The following is a 26488-nucleotide window of genomic DNA, read 5'->3' as shown; positions in this document are numbered from 1 at the left end:
GAGTGGGCGAGATATGTGCCCTGGGCCGAGATGGCACAGAACTCTCTTCGCCACTCCTCCACCCAACTAACCCCTTTTCAGTGTGTGTTAGGGTACCAGCCGGTTCTGGCACCATGGCACAAGAGCCAGATCGAGGCCCCCGCTGTGGATGAGTGGGTGCGGCGCTCGGAGGAGACGTGGGGACGCTGCACACGTCCATCTGCAGCGTGCCATCGTCGACAGAAGACGAGCGCCGACCTACACCGCAGTGAGGGGCCAGTGTACGCACCGGGAGATCGAGTCTGGCTCTCAACCAGAAACCTGCCCCTCCGCCTGCCCTGCCGGGAAGCTGGGTCGGCGGTTTGTAGGGCCCTTTAAAGTCCTGAGGAGATTGAACGAGGTGAGTTATAGGTTAGAATTACCTATTGACTACAAGAATATTAACCCCTCGTTCCATGTGTCTCTCCTCAGGCCGGTGGTAGCTGGTCCACTCCAGGACTTTGAGATTGAGGAGACTCCTCCGCCCCGTTGGACATCGAGGGGCTCCGGCGTACACCGTGAGGTCCATCCTGGATTCTAGGCGCCGGATGGGGGGTCTTCAATATCTCGTGGAGTGGGAGGGGTGCGGTCCGGAGGAGCGGTGCTGGAGTGCCCAGGAGGGACATATTGGACCAGTCCCTACTGACCGAGGTTCCATCGGGGTCATCCTGCGCGCCCTGCTCCGCGTCGTCCGGGTCGTCCCCGAGCTCCGGGTCGGCGCACGGCTGGAGCCGCGCGTCAAGGGGGGGGTACTGTCACGGTTTCGGCCGAGGCTGCTCCTCTTCCTTGTTCGGGCGGACTTCGGCGGTCGTCGTCTCCGGAGTACTAGCTGCCACCGTTCTATGTTTCTTGTTTCGTTTGGTTTTGTCTGTGCATAACACCTGTCCCTTGTTTGTGTCTTGATTGTTCTCCTATTTAGTTTCTTGGTTTGGGGCAGGTGTTGTGCGTGATTGTTTATGTCAGACTGCCTCTGTATCGTGTCTAGTTTCTCTCGTTGTTGGCTTGTGCCGAGAGTTCGCACTGCGTGCGCTTTTCGTTGTTATTTGCGCACTGTGTTTGGTGCGTAATTGTTTTGCGCCACCCGGTTGGGTTGGTTATATTATTGTGTACGTGCTTGGTTACGTTACTAAAGACGGTTGAAGTCATCCTGGTGCCTGCGCTTGATTCCGACACTCATCCACACACACACCTGTCTGACAGAGGGCCAGAGATAATCTGAAGTACCCAAAAGGGCCACTAGACTTCTTGTGATAGATTACATAAAATCTATCACAGATACAAAAGATACAAAAATTCTGGTTGTTTACTGGTAAACTTTGAAAGTTTCCAGTAATATACCCTCCCTTTGCAACCCTAGATATCCTGTATGTGATCGTCTACAAACGTAAGCAAGGTTTGAAGTTATTTTATCAAATATTATATCTGTTTGGGCTTCTTGCGGTTATTTTGCAGTCTACAAATTATTTGTAATTATGTTCCACTACTTTCAAAACTACTGGCAAAAATTATACAAAACCTTTACAATGCATCTTTTAATCTGCTGGTAGTCCATGTTATGTCAATAAAATACTTAATAGGAATATGAGAAATATTGTACAAGGCAGGGCCGGTATTATGGGCGGGCTTTAGGGGGCCTGGCCCGCTCTACCATACCTCCTTGGTTTATTTTTATTTTTGTATTTTTTATTTCACCTTTATTTAACCAGGTAAGCCAGTTGAGAACAAGTTCTCATTTACAACTGCGACCTGGCCAAGATAAAGCAAAGCAGTGCGATAAAAACAACAACACAGAGTTACATATGGGGTAAAAAAACATAAAGTCAAAAAATACAACAGAAAATATATATACAGTGTGTGCAAATGTAGCAAGTTATGGAGGTAAGGCAATAAATAGGCTATAATGCAAAATAATTACAATTAGTATTAACACTGGAATGCTAAATGTGCAAGAGATTATGTGCAAATAGAGATACTGGGGTGCAAAAGAGCAAAATAAATAACAATATAGGGATGAGGTAGTTGGGTGGGCTAATTTCAGATGGGCTGTGTACAGGTGCAGTGATCGGTAAGGTGCTCTGACAACTGATGCTTAAAGTTAGTGAGGGAGATAAGAGTCTCCAGCTTCAGAGATTTTTGCAATTCGTTCCAGTCATTGGCAGCAGAGAACTGGAAGGAATGGCGGCCAAAGGAGGTGTTGGCTTTGGGGATGACCAGTGAGATATACCTGCTGGAGCGCAGACTACGGGTGGGTGCTGCTATGGTGACCAATGAGCTAAGATAAGGCGGGGATTTGCCTAGCAGTGATTTATAGATGGCCTGGAGCCAGTGGGTTTGACGACGAACATGTAGTGAGGACCAGCCAACAAGAGCGTACAGGTCACAGTGGTGGGTAGTGTATGGGGCTTTGGAGACAAAACGGATGGCACTGTGATAGACTACATCCAATTTGCTGAGTAGAGTGTTGGAGGCTATTTTGTAAATGACATTGCCGAAGTCAAGGATCGGTAGGATAGTCAGTTTTACGAGGGCATGTTTGGCAGCATGAGTGAAGGAGGCTTTGTTGCGAAATAGGAAGCCGATTCTAGATTTAACTTTGGATTGGAGATTCTTAATGTGAGTCTGGAAGGAGAGTTTACAGTCTAACCAGACACCTAGGTATTTGTAGTTGTCCACATACTCTAGGTCAGACCCGTTCGAGAGTAGTGATTCTAGTCGGGTGGGCGGGTGCCAGCAGCGTTCGATTGAAGAGCATGCATTTAGTTTTACTAGTGTTTAAGAGCAGTTGGAGGCTACTGAAGAAGTGTTGTATGGCATTGAAGCTCGTTTGGAGGTTTGTTAACACAGTGTCCAATGAAGGGCCAGATGTAAACAAAATGGTGTCGTCTGCGTAGAGGTGGATCTGAGAGTCACCAGCAGCAAGAGCGACATCATTGATATACACGGAGAAAAGAGTCGGCCCAAGAATTGAACCCTGTGGCACCCCCATAGAGACTGCCATAGGTCCAGACAACAGGCCCTCCGATTTGACACATTGAACTCTATCTGAGAAGTAGTTGGTGAACCAGGAGAGGCAGTCATTTGAGAAACCAAGGCTATTTAGTCTGCCAATAAGAATGCGGTGGTTGACAGAGTCGAAAGCCTTGGCCAGGTCGATGAAGACGGCTGCACAGTACTGTCTATTATCGATCGCGGTTATAATATCGTTTAGGACCTTGAGCGTGGCTGAAGTGCACCCATGACCAGCTCGGAAACCGGATTGCATAGCGGAGAAGGTACGGTGGGATTCGAAATGGTCGGTGATCTGTTTGTTAACTTGGCTTTCAAATACTTTCGAAAGGCAGGGCAGGATGGAAATAGGTCTGTAACAGTTTGGATCTAGAGTGTCACCCCCTTTGAAGAGGGGGATGACCGCGGCAGCTTTCCAATCTCGGGGGATCTCAGACGTTACGAAAGAGAGGTTGAACAGGCTAGTAATAGGGGTTGCGACAATTTCGGCGGCTAGTTTTAGAAAGAAAGGGTCCAGATTGTCTAGCCCAGCTGATTTGTAGGGGTCCAGATTTTGCAGCTCTTTCAGAACATCAGCTGTCTGAATTTGTGTGAAGGAGAAGTGGGGGGGGGGGGGCATGGGCAAGTTGCAGCGGAGGGTGCAGAGTTGGTGGCCGGGGTAGTGGTAGCCAGGTGGAAAGCATGGCCAGCCGTAGCAAAATGCTTGTTGAAATTCTCGATTATTGTAGATTTATCGGTGGTGATAGTGTTTCCTAGCCTCAGTGCAGTGGGCAGCTGGTTTGATAATATATTGATAATATTGATAATTTATTTGACCGAAACGTGCGCCAACAGGAAGACGCATCAATCTCAGTTAAAGCATCGAAACGAGCGAAACAGCGCCGCTGTCTCAGTATGTGTTGACCAGTCATCTGATGCTGTCTGGACCAAAAGAGTATAGCATGTCATACTATTTCTGTCCAGAGAGCATCAGATACAGTACATGGGCTACATATAGAGGGGCGCTGTTTCGCTCGCTCTGCTGCTTTGTCCGGTGATATAGTTTCAGCAGAGTCTGTCCAGTATAAGCTCAATGCGTTTCTTTGGGAATAATATGCAGACATAAGCTTCCTGCCTTTGGGACAAAGACTCCCATTGTTATGGCGGAGACATGAGCATCTCGCCATTATATACAGATCTCTGGTTTCAGGCTCTTGCGAGTTGGAAATGAAAGTTGGCGGGTGCACAGTGCATTGTTAGCATGCTGGGTTGCAGGGTTGCCCGGAAGTAAATACATGTTTTGCCATAGCTATACAATTACTCCTGTCTAAATAAAATAATTGAAAAAACTTCACCAGGGAGCATGACTTAGCCACAGAGGTTAATTATCTTATAGATTTTTTTTTTTGCTGTGGATTGTTTCAAATCACAAATGTGTTTGGGAAGCCCGCGATTTGGGTTGTGCTCGTGGCAATAGGTCTAGCTGATTGAGTTGCGGCTGTCAGTGAAAAGCGTCTAAAATCTGTGTTAAGATCATGTGTTTAGAGTATAACGGGCACTTCGTCCCCCCCTCATTCTGAAATTGCATTTTTGCCCCCCCCCCAGTTTTATCATTGGAATGTGATACAAAACCAGGCAACGGTGTGCTTTAAGACCATGCGAACGCCTCCGAGCAGTCAGGTAGGCTGTTTGGATATTTATCCGACTGGATAAAAAAAACTTTTAAAAACTCTGAGGGCCCGGAATAGGCTAGTTGATATATACAATGTTGCAAGTTCGCTAGCGACAGCTTCAGGATGGACCAAGTGATGGTTTGATGAAATGTTGCACTTCACTAGCAATAGCTCAAGTCAAGACAGATAGAAAGGGAGGCAGACAGGCGGAGTAGAAAGATTAATGTGATTGAAAGAACCAGAATTTTCATCAGGATATTTTCTACTGTTTTTATTTGTTGGCTTTAGGCCTATTTATTGTACATAGTTGATGATGGAAGTTATAGGCCTACTCAGGGGCGCAACTTTGGTTTTAGACACTCCAAACAGCCTACCCGACCGCTCGGAGGCATCCACATGGTCCTAAAGCACACCCTTGACTCGTTTTGTATTACATTCCAATGATAAAACTGGGGGGGACAAAAATGCAATTTTAGAGTGAAGTTGCGCCCCTGGGTCTACTGCAGCATCTCTGAGTTCTATGCTCTCATTTCTTTAGCCGCCAATGAATCACAGTGTATCAATGTGTCCAAATGGCAGAGGCTAGAGCTCTCGCAAGAGTTGAATTTTAACTTTTAGATTTTTATAATTTTACTTCAGATTTTTATGATTACCCACGTGACAATAATTTTGAGAAAGGAAAACGTTATTATTGAAATTAAACTGTTCCACGAAAATGCGCATATACAAATAATCATAACTGGCACACAGATTGGTAGAAATGGTAGGATAAATTGCAGGCCTAAATTTCCCTAAAACTCACGAGCTGCCTATGGTCTTTACTATTACAGCCATAAAAACAATTGTGAGCGCGCAAGCACGTGCACACATAGGAGGTCCCGTGAAAAAAATCAGAGGCCTGTCCAACTGATTAGTTCTGGCGCCAGATCTGGTACAAGGTGTGGCGGAGCATACTTTGGCTTTTGTGGATATTTTGATGCCCATCTCTGGCAAGTCTTCCCAGAGATTGTTTTGGACTTTGTTCCTCTGTAGTCCATACCGATTCCATTTACACACTCCTTCAAGTACTCTGTAAAGACAGAGAATAAGATGTCTCAACAGTAGTAGGTGGGTTGCTTTTTAGTAATCTTCTTGGGTAATTAAAAAGCATCATCAGGCTTTTACTATCTGAGATGTTGTCAGATATGGTCAGTATGGAATTTGAAATACCCTATGTGCCTCCCACTGAAGGACTGATTGGACTCTCTTGTTTAGATAACCTGCTTCAACTCTTCGGTTTGTTTACTGACACAGTCCAATCCTCTTACCAAAAATAATGTTGACAAATACAATCACATGAAACTCAATTGTATTCTAATATTTGTAATACATTATGTATTCATGATGATGAGATGCATATTTACTGTATGAAATGAATGAGAGCCCTTCAGGTCTACAGATGTAGGATCTAAATTTGAACCAGTTTGCTACAGCAGGACAATAATCCTGTAGCAACAGGAAATGGGAATTATTATGTGGATTATAATTAATGGACATTTTTGTAGAGGGTTGATACATTTTTCATAAGAGAAAATCTCCTGTAACAGGGTAATCAAATTAAGATCCTACATCTGTAGCTACTTATCAAGAAAAGTCAGAAACACATTAGGACTTGCCTTTCTTTTCATATAGAGAAGTGATGGTTCTTCTCAGAACAGGCTCTATTTTGCTGTTTGCTGGTATTGTCAAACATTCTTGATCCTTTTCAATGTACATGAAGGACCTACCAAGAAACATTCAGAATGAAATTTGACTATGTAAATCATCTCTCACAAATTAATTAATTCTCACTATTAATGACCATAAACATAATGATACCTGCAAGTGAAAGCTTTTTCAACGTTACACTTGATGGCACATTCTAGGACTGTGTCTACTAAGTATTCCCTCTTCACCAAAGAGAGAATCCAGGCGCCCTCTGTTTTTGCATATTCGTCCAGGACAGCCGCACTGACTAAAAGGACAAACAGATAACAAATACTGACTATGACTGAAAATATTACCGGGCCCTGTTTGCTTACACTTGCTCTGTGATGCAATGCTTAAACCCAATGGTTCCAGGGCTAAGCTGCTGTTACAGACCGCTAACATAGATGTTGCAACATGAAGGTCTATTGACAAATGAGTCATTTCTGGAGTGGACATACACCACAGACAAAAAACAAGTTATTTTAAAACAATTTACAAGTAAGACAAATGTATGTGATAAACAGTGTTTCAACACTTTACATTGTTCTTATTACTGTGTACCGTGTAACAAGTATTGTAGTTACTCATTCTTCCACTGTAGCGTACTTCCAATACAGCAGTAAACCTAGCCTTCAATAAAGGCTAATAGGTAGATAATTACAATACACTGTACAGTAATAAGAACAATATATAACATGTGATTAAACTAACTGCTTCAGTTATAAGGTTTGACAGAAGATAATCTTACAAAATTATTAGATTGAAGAACTAAGCACACCTGAAGTAACTTCGTAGACACAGGTACCTAGCAAAAAACTTAAGGGAACTTAAGGGAACAGATAGAAGGACTAATTTGTGAATAAATATTAAATTCGCAAGTATAAACACTGTGTGGGAATCCTTCAGTTCACTTCAACTTCCAATGCGTAAAATGATGCCAGCTATATCTTACCTGCAGAGAAAAGGGTGCCTAGCAAGAACACTGCTTTGTACAGGTCCATGATGCACACTGTCAAGCAACGTATACAAACTCACCAGTTCGATGCGTTTTGTGTCTTTTTAGCCATGTCAGTAAGACAAATAGATAGATTTCACTCATCAGTCAATCATTGGCCTAACAAGGACATGGAGCAGAGGTCAGGCTGTGTATGTCAATGGGATTTGAGTACATTCACATACATAGTTCTGTCTTGATGTATTGTACTGTAGGCTACAGCTGCTCTCCACCTCACTCGCCTGATGGTAGAATTTTTCATCCATAACTCCTTTTATACTATATGAGGCATTTGTATTCTAATCAATAATGTTGTGTCTTGTCACATCACTCTGTATAAACAGACACATCTCAAAAACCTTACGAGAAATTAAACGCAGAGACAGAAGTGTTGAGTGACATGTTTATGCAATAAATAAAAGTAGATTAAAATGTTTCAGATGTTTTGTTTCAGAACATTTTTATGACAAATTATCTGTGTGATGTAGCTCTGTCTAAAATCGATATTGGTGGTTAATTATCAGCTAAAAGAGACCAATGTCCTCTTTTGCAAACAGAACTTTACAAAACAACCTACTTTTGTTGTAGAGTAATTCAATAAATCACCTCTTTTCAGTTAGTTGCTATTTATTTTTGCAAGAATTACGGAAATGGCTCCTTCGCTCACTCATTTTGCCTCAGATATGAGTGAAAGGTAAGGTGTTCTGAGAGGGGTAATTACAAGATTAGGCTACGAGACTAGCCTACCTGGCGCATGACAGATAGATAGCCAACATCAAGGTTCCCCAACTGGTGGCCTGTGAGCCACATTTACCCCTCAAGTTTTCTGAGCAAAAAAAATACAACAAAGAAATTATATACAGTGGGGAAAAAAAGTATTTAGTCAGCCACCAATTGTGCAAGTTCTCCCACTTAAAAAGATGAGAGAGGCCTGTAATTTTCATCATAGGTACACGTCAACAATGACAGACAGAATGAGAAAAAGAAATCCAGAAAATCACATTGTAGGATTTTTTATGAATTTATTTACAAATTATGGTGGAAAATAAGTATTTGGTCAATAACAAAAGTTTCTCAATACTTTGTTATATACCCTTTGTTGGCAATGACACAGGTCAAACGTTTTCTGTAAGTCTTCACAAGGTTTTCACACACTGTTGCTGGTATTTTGGCCCATTCCTCCATGCAGATCTCCTCTAGAGCAGTGATGTTTTGGGGCTGTCGCTGGGCAACACAGACTTTCATCTCCCTCCAAAGATTTTCTATGGGGTTGAGATCTGGAGACTGGCTAGGACACTCCAGGACCTTGAAATGCTTCTTACGAAGCCACTCCTTCGTTGCCCGGGCGGTGTGTTTGGGATCATTGTCATGCTGAAAGACCCAGCCACGTTTCATCTTCAATGCCCTTGCTGATGGAAGGAGGTTTTCACTCAAAATCTCACGATACATGGCTCCATTCATTCTTTCCTTTACACGGATCAGTCGTCCTGGTCCCTTTGCAGAAAAACAGCCCCAAAGCATGATGTTTCCACCCCCATGCTTCACAGTAGGTATGGTGTTCTTTGGATGCAACTCAGCATTCTTTGTCCTCCAAACACGACGAGTTGAGTTTTTACCAAAAAGTTCTATTTTGGTTTCATCTGACCATATGACATTCTCCCAATCCTCTTCTGGATCATCCAAATGCACTCTAGCAAACTTCAGACGGGCCTGGACATGTACTGGCTTAAGCAGGGGGACACGTCTGGCACTGCAGGATTTGAGTCCCTGGCGGCGTAGTGTGTTACTGATGGTAGGCTTTGTTACTTTGGTCCCAGCTCTCTGCAGGTCATTCACTAGGTCCCCCCGTGTGGTTCTGGGATTTTTGCTCACTGTTCTTGTGATCATTTTGACCCCACGGGGTGAGATCTTGCGTGGAGCCCCAGATCGAGGGGAGATTATCAGTGGTCTTGTATGTCTTCCATTTCCTAATAATTGCTCCCACAGTTGATTTCTTCAAACCAAGCTGCTTACCTATTGCAGATTCAGTCTTCCCAGCCTGGTGCAGGTCTACAATTTTGTTTCTGGTGTCCTTTGACAGCTCTTTGGTCTTGGCCATAGTGGAGTTTGGAGTGTGACTGTTTGAGGTTGTGGACAGGTGTCTTTTATACTGATAACAAGATCAAACAGGTGCCATTAATACAGGTAACGAGTGGAGGACAGAGGAGCCTCTTAAAGAAGAAGTTACAGGTCTGTGAGAGCCAGAAATCTTGCTTGTTTGTAGGTGACCAAATACTTATTTTCCACCATAATTTGCAAATAAATTCATTAAAAATCCTACAATGTGATTTTCTGGATCTTTTTTTCTCAATTTGTCTGTCATAGTTGACGTGTACCTATGATGAAAATTACAGGCCTCTCTCATCTTTTTAAGTGGGAGAACGTGCACAATTGGTGGCTGACTAAATACTTTTTTTCCCCCACTGTAGATAATCGGCCTCATTGCCAAAATCCCCAAGTATCTCTTTAATATGGCAGTTCATTATGAGGTATTTGTTCATTTCAGTTTGACCTGGTATGTAATGATGCCTGGGTGGTGGACATGTACCAGGCTACACTCAATGTGGGCTTCCTCGTTGGAAGCATAACTTTTGGATACCTGGCTGACAGGTAAGTTTACTTCGCAACGCAGAAGAAAGATTCTTTTTTTCAATATTAGATCCTGTTTTTACATTCTCTTTTTTTCTTCTTCTTTGAAGGTTCGGCAGAAAAATTAGCTTCTTGATGTCCAACCTCTTGAATGGGGTTGCTGGAATACTTGTAGCAGCGGCTCCAAACTATATATCCATGCTTGTATTTCGCACAATCTTTGGCTTTGCTGTCAAGGGAGTCTGGATGTCTGTATATGTGCTTAGTATGAAAAAAAAACCTTTGTCCCACAAAAGTTGATATATTAACTACGGCGTGTATGATTTTGATTAATAATTTGCAGCAAATTAGTCTATGGTTTAGTAAATAGGAAGTTAGTTTATTTCCGATGCAACTTTCAACAGAGGAGGATGGTCAAATTATGTTTCAGTAAAACTCTTGCTTGACTTAAGGTTACATGCTTTACTGTACAGTATGTGTCTTACCTGCAGTGTTGGGGACATATAGTTTACCAAGTTACCAATTACTTCACACTGAAAGAAGTTAGCTACACTAAAGCTACCTTTAAGAACAATATAGTTCACTTAACTAAAGTTACATTTTGAAAAAGTAGTTCACTACACCCAAACTACTTTGTGATAAATTATCATATCTAAATCTGATATGTCATAGACTACAAATTGCAAGAACAGATCATTCTGGAGTCAGATGTTTACAGAAGGTGTACTTTAGCCTATTAAACACAAAAACTGTTTCAAATTAGAATTAGGCAGGTCTGATGCCGAAAAAAATCTTTTTTGCCTACTTTACCCATATTTTATTTTTGCACAAATTGTTGTGTTGTTCCATTAGTTAGCTACACCGCTACATGGCAAAAGCAATTAACTACTGAAAACACTACCAAGATTTGAATTGAATTCAATGCAGTTAAATTACTAGTTGAACTACATGTAGTTCATTACTCCCCAACACTGCTTACTTGTCTCCTCAGTTACTGAGCTGGTGGGAGTTGAGTACAGGAGGATGGTGGGTGTGATTTTCCAGATGTTCTTCAGTGTGGGTATTCTCGTTTTGACCCTCATTGCCTACCTCATCACTGACTGGCACTGGCTGCAGGTGGCCTTCACTGTTCCTTACTTCATATTTCTATCTTACTTCTGGTAAGACCCGGAATCACCTCAGATATTATACAGGCCTGTTGTAGGATCACCATGTCCAATGCCCTGCTATACTGTATGTCTGCATGGTTCTGAAAACCTCATGTTGCGTCTCACATTTTGGCTTCCAGGTTGATCCCAGAGTCTCCAAGATGGCTTCTCTCTCAGAACAACTCAACCAAAGCTAAGGAGATCACTGAGGCAATAGCGAAGGAAAACAAGAAAACCCTCTCCAAGAACATTGAGGTAAGAAATGTTTCAGGGGATCATACATAATTAAAAAGGCACTGCTAAACTAGATTTGATGACAACTTCCATAGCCTAACATATTTTACAGACGCTGAGCGATGACAATGCAGAGACCTCAACTGCCTCTTTCCTGGATCTGGTCAGAACTCCAAACATGAGAAAGCACACCTTCATCCTCATGTTCAACTGGTAAGACCCATGCTGCAAAAAATTGCTAGACATCTATGACCAATGATTTAAGCTTAAATTACAACAGCACTTAAGCTATATGTAATGTGGGGGATTATACCATAAATAATCTTCCCTGTAGCCGATACTACTACTTTTTTATACGTGAGGTCCCTGGGACAGTATTCAATAATCAAGGTTTCGCTTCAGAATGTTCTGTTTAACTCTGGGCAACATAAAATACATCATACATACCAACAACAACCCAGGAGAACATGCCAAGGGAGAAGGAGAGCGGCACCAATGGAGACAGGTACTCTTGCCATAGAACCTTTACTCCCGATTAAACTTGTCCATTTGCAATACACAATGGTTGCTGCTCCCGTCCTCCAACGGCATGCCAGCCTTTACAATTTTTAGGGGATCCCCTGAAACATCTTCTTCTTCAGTGGAGTTTAATGGTGGTTGGCATCCAAGATGTTGCATTACTGCCCCCAATTCAAGTATAGTATAAATCTATTACACTTTATGATACAAAATGGAAAAGGGGAAAATAAAATAAAGATACAAATATATTTTGAATTACCCTACCAACTAACCCTATACTCATTCAAACCAATCACCTTATTCCACTACTTTAACCCTCTCTGATCCTACCCCATGCCAACGGCCTGAGAGGACAGGACACTACCACTCAACACACCTTGTAACTCTTCTGAAGTCAAATCTCGTACCCCCAATTACTTCTCTGCAGCTGCCACCACATGTATTTTAGCTGACTTACGTTTAATCTCTGCGGTACAGTTGATAAGCATTGCTATGAATGCTAAGAAGCCAACCTTACTGAAACATATATCACTCATTGGCCTATCCCTCTGTTCTTGCACATATCTACTATTGTGAAAATTCTTACACAGGAAAACTCTAAGTCAATCTTAAATTATTCATTGTTTATTGTCAGCGCGCTGGAGAGGTTACAACGAACTTGATGCACCATAGTGAACGTCTGTCAGGAGCTCTAACGGGGCAGTTCCGTTAGTACTCTTATATACTGCAGACAAGTTATATTTGCATGATTTAGCTTATTCATCATTCATTCATCATTAACATCTGCTTCATTCATGTGACCGACCAATACTGGGTCATGCATGTGACAGACCAATACCTCACGAGGCTTCTTCTCTCTAAGCTGAGACCTTGAAACTGAGATATCTTTCGTTCTCAAAACAAGGGTCTGGGCGTACTGCCAAATTGCAGATACTGATAGTGAGGGTTCTTTCAATCAGTCACTTGCATGAACACAGAAAACAGTTATTAGAAAAGCACAAACATTGAACACAGAAATGTATAAAATAGAAAAGCACCAACATAACATTTTCCATCACACTGCTATTCACAGAGATCCTCTCAGAATATCCTCTGAAACAAGGGAAAAGCTCAGTTTTTATACAAAAAGCCACACCCTTAATTAAAAGGAGGTGCACCTGTGACTGGCAGAGGCAAGAGGGTGCGTTCAAGAACCACAACAAACTTTAACCCGTTACATATACATTTATGACAGGGTCCCTTTCTCTTCTCGTGGCCTAATTTGATGTTGTATCATCATCTTCACAGGTTCACTAGTGCTATTGTCTACCAGGGTCTTATCATGCGTGTGGGAATCGCAGGAGGAAACGTCTACATTGACTTCCTGATCTCTGGCCTGGTAGAGTTCCCTGCTGCCTTCCTAATCCTCTTCACCATCGATCGTATTGGACGTCGTCTTCCCTTTGCTACGGCCAACATTGTAGCTGGAGTATCCTGCTTCATCACTGCTATGATCCCAGATAGTAAGTGTGCAATATCTGAAAGGAAACTTGTTAGAAAATGGTAGTACCCCGTCTTATTTAATGTGCATAGTACATACGATACAGTAATGTCTCTCTCTCTCTCCTGCAGGTTACTTCTGGGTCAAAACAGTTGTGGCCTGCGTTGGCCGGTTGGGCATCACCATGGCATTTGAGATGGTGGTGTTTGCGAACACTGAATTATACCCCACCTTTGTCAGGTAAGGTTTACCAGGGGTGCACATCTCAAAATGTATAACTAATAACAAACATAGCAGGAAACAAATTATGGAAAAAATACTACAACTGTTTCTCTCCTCAGGAACCTGGGCGTGTCAGTGTGCTCCACTCTGTGTGACATCGGAGGCATCGTTTCCCCGTTCCTGCTCTACAGACTGGCTACCATCTGGCTGGAACTGCCACTCATCATCTTCGGTACATGATTAAAACACTAATTAACCTGTTACAAGATGCTTATACACCGGAGACCATTTCTGTCTGAGGAGTCCATTTCTGTCAGACACTCAATGTGGTAATATGTTTTGTTGTACCCCACAGGGGCGATAGCGTTCGTAGCTGGAGGTTTAGTCTTGCTGTTGCCTGAGACCAGAGGTGTAACACTTCCTGAGACTATCAATGACATTGAGTTCCCAAACAGGTATGATTTTCTTTATCACTTCAAACAAAACTAAATTGCACTGTAGTGTGTTAGAGGATTTGTTTGGGGAATATGGATTTATTGTACATATTCCATTGGTGATCAGACACAAAGAAAACTGCCTGAAGAGTCAACAGCTGACAAATCTCTTGCCCACTGACATGACGACCAACAAAGAAACTACAATCGTCTGATCGATATTGCTCCACCTCTTCGCCACAAGATTGACAGCATACTGAACTCATATACTGTATTTACGAATGTATAACCTATAATATGTTTTTTGCATTTGTTGTTTCCTAACACTAGCTGATGTGAATCCTTTCATGTTTTTGTGATGCTGGTATTTATATGTATTACTGTACAGGACATGATTTTAGATCATAATAATGATCATAATAATAATTTAGATGTTAAAATACACACAATGGTGATTTCTATCATTTAAAAAAAATATTTCAGTTGGAAATCCCCAAATGATATCCACTATCAGTCCTCCACTAATTTTATAGTAGAAATTGCCAGAAATGTCATCTTCTCAAGTGTGTTTTGAGAAGATTTTCTTATTCTAAACTGTCTCTAGTTATCCCAAATGTTAACATACCCCAGTCGTGTTAATGTTATATACATGTATTGTTGACTGACCTGACTGAAATTAATAAAAAGGTTTCCCATCAAAGATCCCAATGACACACAAGCTCTTCCTTTATTTAACATGTGGTCAAACACCATTGTTGTGTACCAGGCTAGAACCTTGCAATTTCGGAAGAAATCACTTACCACAGGTATTTAATTTGTACTTTCAAGTCTTACAAGTCTTAATAAAACTACATTTAGGGCTCAAATTCAACATTCCTCAAGATTATGGAGGTATAGCAGAGGGTTAAGAATTAATCTTCATCTGATTGTTAATCCAATCCATAAATTTAGATACTCTGATGTACACCCCTGGCTTCATGGCGTCGGCACAGCCCAGACCCCACGATGTCACTCCCTGGAGAACAAAGGTGTTCTGAGCATGGCACACCAAAGGGCCACCACTGTCATCCTAGAAGAAGTAAAAAACAGAGGTAAAAAACTCTGATGCAGTTAACTTTAAACTCATTGTGGAAACTGCGGTATACAACCAACCACACAGTCCTTAATTAAATTGAATGACTACTGGTTGTTGCTGAGCATGTACACTACCGGTCAAAAGTTTTAGAACACCTACTCATTCAAGGGGTTTTCTTTTTTTAAACTATTTTCTACATTGTAGAATAATAGTGAAGACATCAAAACTATGAAATAAATCACAGACAGTGTCACCAGCAAAGCACCCCCACACCATAACACCTCCTCCTCCATGTTTTACGGTGGGAAATACAAATGCGGAGATCATCCGTTCACCCACACCGCATCTCACAAAGACATAGTGGTTGGAACCAAAAATCTAAAATATGGACTCCAGACCAAAGGACAAATTTCCACCGGTCTAATGTCCATTGTTCGTGTTTCTTGACCCAAGCGATTCTCTTCTTCTTAATGGTGTCCTTTAGTAGTGGTTTCTTTGCAGCAATTCGACCATGAAGGCCTGATTCACACATTCTCTTCTGAACAGTTGATGTTGAGATGTGTCTGTGACTTGAACTCCGTGAAGCATTTATTTGGGCTGCAATTTCTGAGGCTGGTAACTCTAATGAACTTATCCTCTGCAGCAGAGGTAACTCTGGGTCTTCCATTCCTGTGGCGGTCCTCGTGAGAGCCAGTTTCATCATAGCGCTTGATGGTTTTTGTGACTGCAAGATCTTGAAATGTTCCGTATTGACTGACCTTCATGTCTTAAAGTAATGATGGACTGTCATTTCTCTTTGCTTATTTGAGCTGTTCTTGCCACAATATGGACTTGGTATTTTACCAAATAGGTACATCTTCTGTATACCCCACTTACCTTGTCACAACACAACTGATTGGCTCAAACGCATTAAGGAAAGAAATTCCAAAAATTAATTTTTAAGAAGGCACACCTGTTAATTGAAATGCATTCCAGGTGACTACCTCATGAAGCTGGTTGAGAGAATGCCAAGAGAGTGCAAAGCGGTCATCAAGGCAAAGGTGGCTATTTGAAGAATCTCAAATATAAAATATATTTTGATTTGTTTAACACTTTTTTGGTTACTACATGATTCCATATGTGTTATTTCATAGTTTTGATGTCTTCACTAATTTTCTACAATGTAGAAAATAGTAAAAATAAAGAAAAACCGTTCAAAAAACTTTTGACTGGTAGTATGTACCTGGCAACTGTCTGCTCCCCCTTCAATGTTCCCAGCACACATCTCATGGTCCTTGACTCTGTTGTTCAGGTAGGCAGGACGATTACACACTTTATTTTCTATAACAGGGAAGCCCGTCTCCTTGAGGAGCCCTTCTCCACCAGTTCCTACAAACACAAAGATCAATGTTTTATGTCGGAAAATATAGAAAATGTTTGGTATATTTGCATCAACAAAGTAATGGAGTCCTGGACAGAAGAATAACTTCATTTTGTGTCATGTTATGAGAGCAACCATGAGGGGAAAAAACATGCATGACTCTTGAACCTTGTGTCTCTCCCCATCCTGTCACATAGCACTCAGTTCCAGATGGTACCACGAAATCCTTCTCAGGTAAGCATACTGGTAAAACGTTGTCATTTATGAGTGCAGGGCTGCAACCAATCACACAAGTCTTTTTACAGCCTCTGACTTCCAAACAGCAAGAAAAATATAAAACATTCTATTGAGTTTTTCTTTAATGACATGCAATGGCCTCACTCACCTGTCTAGCTTCAGTAGTGCAATGTCTGTCCCGCCAGGTCCCAGGATCAGTTTCTCCAGGTTACGCTCCTGCTTGGACGCTTCATTTGCTCTCTCTGTATGGGTTCCCAATAGCACCATGTAGGCAGATGGCCTCTTTGATCTGACACACACACAGGAAGATGTACTTGTATGTAATCCATAATTAGGACCTCACAGTAAACAATACGGTGGTCCTCTGTAGCTCAGCTGGTAGAGCACGGCGCTTGTAACGCCAAGGTAGTGGGTTCGATCCCCGGGACCACCCATACACAAAAAATGTATGCACGCATGACTGTAAGTCGCTTTGGATAAAAGCATCTGCTAAATGGCATATTATTATATTATTATTATTAATACTAAACAGTCATGCTGCTTTTCTGCTGTGTAGGAGGCTAACACTCAGCCACTATCAATTTTCCCTCTAATCTGCATGTGTGCGCGGGCGCATTTCTAGCCATCTTTGAAAAGCTAGTCAGGTAAAGAGCTTTTTTCTATGTCTTAAAGGGGCAGTGTTGTATTTTGAGACCGTCTTGAATAAGCACATTTGCTGCTACTGTAGGCTGAATGATAAAACAGCTATTTCCATGTTAAAATGTTATGGGATGCATTTTTTCTCCATTGTTTTTGATGGTAGGCCACTCTGGTAGGCCTACATTATGATCAAATAGCCACAGTAGCCTACTTGGCCACTGTTAAAACTGTAACTGGTACAGCCTCAGTGCTCACAGTAAACGCGTGCTGGAAGTTGCACAGAATTTTCACAATGTTCAAGTTTGCGCTCAGCAGACCTTTTTTGAGGGAACATTGGCCACTACTACAGAGTATGTACAGCTGCCCTTCTTGTTGGTATAGGTTTTGTCAGTAATTAGCCTCATGACAACTGAGTTGATATGGGCACTGATGAGGGCTGCTCTCTCACATCTTCAGGCAGTGGGCAGCGGTGAGGACCCACTGAGGGGCGATCAGAGTTCCTCCACAGATATGGGTATGGATATGGATGCCAGTGCTGCAGAGGGACGGACAGAAGAGTAACTGAGTAAGTTCTCCAAGATATATTGTTTTTTCTTATTGTATAGAGGTATCAATATATTAATGAGATTCATGAAAGGGAATGGGATACTATCCTCCATACTTGGTCCTTAGGCTGATCTGCCAGGGCCATGAGTGGGGTTTGGATACACAGCCTCCAACGATGCGACCGAAACACCTCATGGGCTTTGTAACAGGCTGCCCACATTTCAAGCCAGCTGGAGACCAAAAATACAGTTTTATTTCTGCATTCCACAATGTAGACCAGATATAGCAGATGTACATACAGTAACCACATACAGTAAATCTGGATAAAACAACTGTGTTAAAACAACAGGGGGGGTGCACAATTTTGGGTGCACAATTTTATTTTATGGGTCTAGAATAAAAAAGTAATTTAATGGTAAAAATGAATGACCTTTTAATGTGGCATGAACACAACCATTCATGTGGCTTTCATCTGATTGAACAAAACAAATCACTTCAAAAAGTAGGCTATCTGTGCATGTTCCTCCACTCCAGAATAATGGAAACGCTACTTGGTGAATGGAAATAGACATCTGTTTACAAACACCAAAAAAGTGTGCCTAATGACATTCAGTGATCGCCATTGATTGGGCCTACAGTACATTCATTGATGCGTCTTGGTGACAAATATACTTTTTTTGTAGCCTGTAAAGTCAGGACACCTGAAATGGGGCTGAAAATGTCCCAGGGAAAACGGGATGGTCACCCTAACACACATTGTCAACTTACTACACTAGGCTACAATGTGTAGGCCAATTACTATGACCTTTAAATAGGCCTTCCGCTAGCCAGTGATGTAGTGGTAAAAAAATCGGTGGATAAACTCTTTGCCAGTCACGGTGAAAAATATAACGCTCCCTATACTTTCAATGCATTTTTCTGAAAAAGGTGGGTAAACTGCGTTTAGTTGCGTTTACCCTCCGCTAGGCCTATACCACCCCCGGTAGCCTACCCTCTCAGCCAAGACAATTTTACACACATGAACACACGCAGAACAGGTAGCCTACATTCAATAAAATACACGAGTTGAATCAAAACATGTTTACATCTTAGTTCATGAGTTGTCCGTAATTCATGAGTTGAATGCATGGAGTCTTCATAGATCGTGTGACATAAAACACTACCTTTCTTTCCTTACATTAATGACATTGTTATTTGTCATTATTAAGCATTTATCAATTGAATTAGAACATTGAACTTAAATCCAGCACGATTCCTGGATCTTGGAGATCTCGGAAAATGCCTACATAAAATGTAATTATGTTTCGCCATGAAAACAGTTCTCATGGGCACACAAATCCAAAATAATGTAGGCCTATGGCATTGCAAAATGTAATGCTTCTAACAGAAAGAGTCAACTATAGGCCTACTGTCATTAATGTTGGATGGATTGGATGCACATTGGTGTCTAGCTGTAGGCTAGTTGTCTAGTGATATTGTCGACCATCATCAGCTGATCCAGGAAAGAAAACAAATGTTGATAAAAAATAATAAAGCTAAATAAATGTATTCTGGCCAGGACAGCACAGAGAACACCAGTACCCGCAATGAGCGCTCTAAACAGCCGACTGACAAAAGCAAACAATGATAAATCAATGTATAAATCTTATGAATTGGAATAAAGGCAGTTTTTTTTATCAAGGGTGCATGGCAAACAAATGGTGAAAATGAGCAAGTACAAAGGAAAATCTATGCATTTAAAGGAGCTCAGCTGTGGCCAAAATGCAACACTACTGAGTGCACAGTGCTGTGGACATGGAGGTTTGTGCAGCCACGTAGAAATAAATGGTTTAAACCTTGACAAAGAGGTGGGGGTGTCTGTTCAATTTGGAAGCTTTTATTTTAATATTTACCACCGTAAAACATATTTACCACTGCATTTTAAACAAATAGGAGAATGGTTAAATTAGCATTATTATACACCCCCCAAAGTTTGACTTTTGTTGTATTTGGGAGAACTCATGTCTCATTCAGGGAAGCTGAGCCCCCCCTGGCTCTCCCATAATTCGCACCCTGCTCACAGTAGTCCACATACCGCAATCTGGGATTTGGCAGTAGTCCCATTTCTGGCTTCTGTCTGTGGTGTAGCACCATGGTCCATTCACGTCATTGTCAGGGTTTCTACAATTCTACCAGTGAAAAGGGGCGCTGAATAAATTGAAGTACATCTTCCCAAATGTCTGTCATATGAAATACTTTTGCAGTATCGTCTGACATTATTTAAATATGTCTTATAAGAAGATTCCTTGAACTTACATTGGACTCCAGGCCTTTGTCAGGGTGGGATTCAGGGGTGAAGCTGATGTGCTGATGGGGGCTCTGGGCGCTCCAACTCTGACAGGTGACACCCAACATGGTCATGGAAGTAGGACCCCTGTATGTCCCCCCGTTGCCCACCTTGCAATCTGAAAGCCACAGTCAACAGAAAACAATATCACGGATCAATTTCTACCCTCAACACTGACAATGTAGGGTGAGTGAATGAATGCTGAACTAAATTCTAATCTAGGTAGTGTTTTCAGTAGTTAATTATTTAAAATGTTTTCCCATGTAGCGAAATGGTAAGAAATGTGACTGTTCCTGGTGCAAATACAATGTCCTATCCCGGAGCTCGAGTAAATGACATTACTAAGCTGCTCCCGAATGTACCTACGTCAGGACATGGAAATCCATTCTATCGTAGTCAATGGGGGTTTTAATGACATTATGAAGGGCAGCTCTGATCAGTTGAAACTGGATTTTAAAGAGCTGATTGACTCTCTGCTAGACACCAACAAAAGACCCATCATATCTGGCCCTGTGCCCTCTCTGAATCGTGGCATTGAACGCTTTAGCAGGATTCTTTCTCTTCACAACTGGCTACGTGATTATTGCAGCTCAATGGGTGTAACGTTTGTTGACAATTTCGATACCTTTTGGAAACAAAACACGTTTGGCTTGCGAAAGTATTCATTAATTTTTCCTATTTTGGTGCCTTACAAACTGGAATTAAAATTGTGTTTTTGAGGGTTTGTCTCATTTGATTTACACAACATGCCTACCACTTTGAAGATGCAAAATATTTTTTATTGTGAAACAAACAACAAATCAGACAAAAAAACAGAAAACTTGAGCGTGCATAACTATTCGGTCCCCCCAAAGCCAATACTTTGTAGAGCCACCTTTTGCAGCAATTACAGCTGCAAGTCTCTTGGGGTATGTCTCTATGAGCTTGGCACATCTAGCCACTGGGATTTTTGCCCATTCTTCAAGGCAAAATTGCTCCAGCTCCTTCAAGTTGGATGGGTTCCGCTGGTGTACAGCAATTTTTAAGTCATACCACAGATTCTCAATTGGATTGAGGTCTGGGCTTTGACTAGGCCATTCCAAGACATTTAAATGTTTGCCCTTAAACCACTCGAGTGTTGCTTTCGCAGTATGCTTAGGGTCATTGTCCTGCTGGAAGGTGAACCTCCGTCCCAGTCTCAAATCTCTGGAAGACTGAAACAGGTTTCCTCAAGAATTTCCCTGTATTTAGCGGCATCCATCATTCCTTCAATTCTGACCAGTTTCCCAGTCCCTGTCAATGAAAAACATCCCCACAGCATGATACTGCCACCACCATGCTTCACTGTGGCGATGGTGTTCTCGGGGTTATGAGAGGTGTTGGGTTTACGCCAGACATAGCGTTTTCCTTGATGGCCAAAAAGCTCAATTTTAGTCTCATCTGACCAGAGTACGTTCTTCCATATGTTTGGGGAGTCTCCCACATGCCTTTTGGCGAATACTAAACGTGTTTACTTATTTTTCTCTTTAAGCAATGGCTTTTTTTCTGGTCACTCTTCCGTAAAGCCCAGCTCTGTGGAGTGTACTGCTTAAAGTGGTCCTATGGACAGATACTCCAATCTTCGCTGTGGAGCTTTGCAGCTCCTTCAGGGTTATCTTTGGTCTCTTTGTTGCCTCTCTGATTAATGCCCTCCGTGCCTGGTCCGTGAGTTTTGGTGGGTGGCCCTCTCTTGGCAGGTTTGTTGTGGTGCCATATTCTTTCCATTTTTTAATAATGGATTTAATGGTGCTCCGTGGGATGTTCAGAGATATTTTCTTTATAACCCAACCCTGATCTGTACTTCTCCACAACTTTTTCCCTGACTTGTTTGGAGAGCTCCTTGGTCTTCATGTTGCCGCTTGCTTGGTGGTGCCCCTTGCTTAGTGGTGTTGCAGACTCTGGGGCCTTTCAGAACAGGTGTATATATACTGAGATCATGTGACAGATCATGTGACACTTAGATTGCACACAGGTGGACTTCATTTAGCTAATTATGTGACTTCTGAAGGTAATTGTTTGGACCAGATCTTATTTAGGGGCTTCATAGCAAAGGGGGTGAATCCATATGCACGCACCACATTTCCGTTATTTATTTTTTAGAATTTTTTGAAATAAGTTTTTTTTTTTTATTCCACTTCACCAATTTGGACTATTTTGTGTATGTCAATTACATTAAATCCAAATAAAAATCAATTTAAATTACAGGTTGTAATGCAACAAAATAGGAAAAACGCCAAGGGGGATGAATACTTCTGCAAGGCACTGTATAAGGAGGATGGGATCCACCCAAATCATTTGGGTTTCTGGATCCTTTCACAGCATTATAAGGCTGTGTTGAGACAATGACTTATCAATGACCCAAGCCTAGCTCAGCTAATCCCTACCATTGTGACGCAGTTGTCATAATGCTTCAGCAAATGTACATTACACCGGGGCTTTGGTAGACACAATGTAAGTAACCTAATTTATGTCCCTCTAACTGCTCTGAATGCCTCTGCTAATCCTACAGCTATTGTATGCAGTAATCATGTGCGTATGAACCAGATTTATACTGTTAGAACTGAGGCGGTGTGCCCTAGGAGGAAGTCCACTGTGTGCAGCTCACTCTGCACTAACATAAATAACATGATTATATCTACTTCTGCTAAGCTTCCCAGTAAAGCAATGAAATCAAGTAAGCATCCCAGAAGAAAAGTGCTCAAAATAGCCCACGTTAACATACAGTATAGAGAGAGTGGATCTTTGTTCTGGAGTTAGGAAGTTGGAAGAGGCAGGGCTATGTCTGTTATAACTAAATATGGTACCTTATTAAATATATTATATGAACTCCCCATGAAAAGTGTCTAAGTACATCCTTACATTTGTAATCACTTGATACCCTAGAAACTCATCATAACAGTGTATCTGTAACTTTCTCACTCATCATTATTCACGATTCATTCAGGATCATCTGTTATCATGGTAGCATCCACATTAATGTAGAAGTGTTTAGAATCATATTCTATTCTTATTTACAATAAAAGTGACTACAAAATGACTCACTATATTATTTACCATTAATTCCTATTGGGCACAAAATAATCTTAAACACAACCAAAACAAACAGCAAATGCATCCAACAAGTTTGTACAGTCCCAAGCTTAATGTAGTCATTGCGTGCTAGGAATACGGGACCAAAATACTTAACGTTTTACTACTTTAATATACATTTAAGTGAATACTTTTAGTCCCCAAAAATGGGGGGACTATGTACAAAAAGTGTTGTAATTTCTAAACGGTACACCCGATATGGATTTAAAAAAAACTCAAATTAAAGCTGACAGTCTGCATTTTAACCTCATAATCATTGTATCAATTCAAATCCAAATTGCTGGAGTGCAGAGCCAAAGCAACAAAATATGTGTCACTGTCGCAATACTTTTGGAGATCACTGTATATTTTCAAAGTAGCTTCCCCAACACTGATGAAAGGATGGATGGATTACCTCTGCTGTTGTCTGAGGGTGTCTGGGAGGGTGCTGGCTTGGGCTGGTCATGTTTGTCAGGCTTGGGAGTAGGCTTGGGAGCAGTTGGGCATTTATCCACACTGCAGAACTCCCAACGAACAGAGGGTTCAGTGGTGTAACACCATGGAGCACGGTCGCCATCAGGGTTCCTACACAGGTTTCTTCTCAAATCGCTGTGAAACACATGTAAAAGACATAATGTCCTCAGACACTGCAGATTACATATTACATTGTTTGGCTTTTAATGACCAGATAGTAGAAGACAGAGATAGAGCTAGAGATATACATTTCCCACTGGGCACAAACATCAGTTCAACATCTAGTTTTGATTTACATTTGATTTACACAATGGATTTAGTGTCACACCAGCCTTCGCTTTGGTTCCCCCTCCTGTCCAGCTCAGGCATTCGGTGTCACCGGCCTTCTAGCTGCTGCCGAACCTACTGCTGGAAAACGCCCTTCACTCATCAACCCTGGACTTGTCTCGTCATCATTACACACACCTGGTTCCAATCCCCACTATCACTATTTACTCCCTCTGCCATTTGTCTTTGTCGGTCATTGTAAATGTTACTTGTGTTCCTGAGAGGTATCTCTCCTACTATTTCCTGAGTACTTTATATTTTGCACTTTGGGTTTATGAAGATATATTTTGAGCACAACAGCGTTTGGGTTTCTTCCCGCTTTGATCTATGGTGCTTAAATAAATTCAGTAGTTCTAAACCTGCGACAGCCTCCTGCCTACTTAATATGCCATTTAGCAGACGCTTTTATCCAAAGCGACTTACAGTCATGCGTGCATACATTTTTGTGTATGGGTGGTCCCGGGGATCGAACCCACTACCTTGGCGTTACAAGCGCCGTGCTCTACCAGCTGAGCTACAGAGGACCACGACCTTCTCTCTACACCTGTGACAGAATGACCGACCCAAGAAAACAGGAAGCAGCAGGACATCCTGCCAACTGCAGGCTACACTACCACCTTCGCAGCTCCCCGTGGTCGTTCCAGCCACCCCACCACCATCTACATCACCCGGTCCGATCAGCAACGTCCACCTGCTCCTCCCGGAGTGGTTTGACGGCACCCCAGCTCACTGTAGGGGGTTTCTCCTGAAGTGTGACCTCCACCTTGCCCGTCATGCCAGGACGGCCTCCGAGAGGGACAAGGTGGCCTTGGTGATCTCGGTGCTGACAGGCCGGGCTCTGGAGTGGGCGCACGCCGTCTGGGAGAGGGACGGTCCAGAAGTGCATTCCTATGAGCGTTTCACCCAACTCTTCCGTGTCGTCTTCGACCACCCACAGAGGGCCAAGAGAGCGGTCCAGGACAGCGTCGGAGTACGCTCCGGACGGTGGCTGCGTCCACTGGCTGGAACGACCAGGCCCTGTTGACGGTTTTCCGCAGCAGGCTACAGGAAGACATCCAGACCGAGCAGGCCTGTCGCGATAAAGACCTCACGCTGGAACAGCTCATCGTCATGGCCATCCGCCTGGATAATCTCCTGCGTGGCCGTCGTCGCCCATCCCGGGGGTTCGGGTTTCTCCCAGGAACCTCCAGTGAGACTGAGCTCATGGAGGTGGGCACGACGCACCTTCCCCCTGCGGAACGTCAACGCTGCCGTCAACAGGGTCTCTGCTCCTACTGCAGGGAGTCGGACCACCCCTGGAATACCTGTCCCAGAAGGAGAACCAGGCGAGGAAGCGACAGGCCGAGGAGCGCTCCTACACCTTCCCAGGTAGGCGTGGACGTGCCTTGCTCCTCTCTGTCCACACAGCCCGTCCTCCTCCCTGTCACCTTCCCTGACTATCATGGTCCCCCACTGAGTCCTTCCCTAGTGGACTCAGGTGCTGCAGGCAATTTCCTAGACCAGTCAGTGGCCTTATCATTACGCATTCCTCTAGTCCCTTTACAACCCCCTATCCCAGTCCATGCCCTAGACAACCGTCCCCTAGGAACAGGACTGGTGCACCAGACCACGATTCCCATTTCCCTCACAGTTAATCACAACCACCACGAACGCATCACTTTCCTCATCTTAGACTCTCCTGCACACCCCGTAGTTTTAGGTTTCCCCTGGCTACGGTTGCATAACCCCAGTATATCATGGACAGAGAGGAGGTTGTTGGGTTGGTCGCAGGAGTGTCAGGGGAGGTGTTTCTCTGTGTCAATCTGTGCCAATTCCGTGGAAAGTCCGGACCAGGCCACCCACGTCCCTATCCCAGAGGAATACCGGGACCTACAGGTGGCCTCTGCATGACACAGAGGATCGGAGGGAGAAAGTGACACCCATTATCCCCTGTCCCGCATTATAGGCTCCTGCTCCTGCTCCTCCGCCCTCACCTGCCCACTACGTGCCCTCTGATGTGCGGGACTGTCTCCTCGCCTGGGCACACACAGCAGCTGTGTCGGGGCACCCGGGTATAGCCCGTACTATCGACTGTCTCTCCGCCAAGTACTGGTGGCCCACCTTGACCCGGGACGTCCGGGTTTACGTCTCTTCCTGCTCCACCTGCACACAGAGCAAGACACCTAGACACCTAGACACCTCCCCTATGGCAAACTCCACCCACTGCCGGTTCTACAACGACCCTGGTCCCATCTCTCTGTGGACGTTGTCACAGACTTTCCCCCCTCGTAGGGACACACCACCATCCTGGTCGTTGTGGACCGGTTTTCCAAAGCCTGTCATTTTATTCCTCTGCCTGGTCTCCCTACGGCCCT

The 26488-nt window shown here is 43.0% G+C and overlaps 2 protein-coding genes across 2 annotated transcripts in view; one reads left to right on the top strand and one right to left on the bottom strand.

The window, feature by feature from the left end:
* The window catches only part of LOC121552147, a 63420-nt gene that overhangs the window by 24900 nt on the left and 12032 nt on the right, over positions 1-26488 (bottom strand). The window contains exons 11-23 of the mRNA XM_045211177.1: positions 23749-23942; positions 20216-20364; positions 19995-20088; positions 18036-18150; positions 17823-17909; positions 16884-17024; positions 16667-16773; positions 16361-16506; positions 14973-15132; positions 7357-7434; positions 6534-6669; positions 6332-6438; positions 5631-5745 (exon numbers count right to left, since the gene is read on the bottom strand). Of these exons, the coding sequence (XP_045067112.1) occupies positions 5631-5745; positions 6332-6438; positions 6534-6669; positions 7357-7434; positions 14973-15132; positions 16361-16506; positions 16667-16773; positions 16884-17024; positions 17823-17909; positions 18036-18150; positions 19995-20088; positions 20216-20364; positions 23749-23942 (1629 nt within the window). The remainder of the gene's footprint in view (positions 1-5630; positions 5746-6331; positions 6439-6533; positions 6670-7356; positions 7435-14972; positions 15133-16360; positions 16507-16666; positions 16774-16883; positions 17025-17822; positions 17910-18035; positions 18151-19994; positions 20089-20215; positions 20365-23748; positions 23943-26488) is intronic.
* On the top strand, positions 8004-14776 carry LOC121552585 (solute carrier family 22 member 2-like). Its single transcript, XM_041865543.2, has 11 exons — positions 8004-8092; positions 9944-10047; positions 10137-10291; positions 11018-11186; positions 11315-11429; positions 11521-11621; positions 13215-13429; positions 13539-13647; positions 13749-13861; positions 13985-14084; positions 14191-14776. The coding sequence occupies exons 2-11, from the start codon at positions 9980-9982 to the stop codon at positions 14276-14278; spliced, it is 1233 nt and encodes a 410-aa protein (XP_041721477.2). The 5' UTR covers positions 8004-8092; positions 9944-9979; the 3' UTR covers positions 14279-14776.

The sequence above is a fragment of the Coregonus clupeaformis genome, chromosome 36 (genome assembly GCF_020615455.1).
Source record: "Coregonus clupeaformis isolate EN_2021a chromosome 36, ASM2061545v1, whole genome shotgun sequence".
Classification (NCBI taxonomy): Eukaryota; Metazoa; Chordata; class Actinopteri; order Salmoniformes; family Salmonidae; genus Coregonus; species Coregonus clupeaformis.
Note: the sequence above shows the minus strand (reverse complement) of the source record. Positions and strands in the feature narration are given on the sequence as shown.

Excerpts from the sequence above, each read along its gene's own strand:
- LOC121552585 (XM_041865543.2), top strand. The coding sequence starts at position 9,980 with ATGTACCAGGCTACACTCAATGTGGGCTTCCTCGTTGGAAGCATAACT. Across the intron at positions 10,292-11,017 it reads GATGTCTGTATATGTGCTTA|TTACTGAGCTGGTGGGAGTT; the intron begins GTATGAAAAAAA and ends TTGTCTCCTCAG. Across the intron at positions 13,648-13,748 it reads TTATACCCCACCTTTGTCAG|GAACCTGGGCGTGTCAGTGT; the intron begins GTAAGGTTTACC and ends TTCTCTCCTCAG.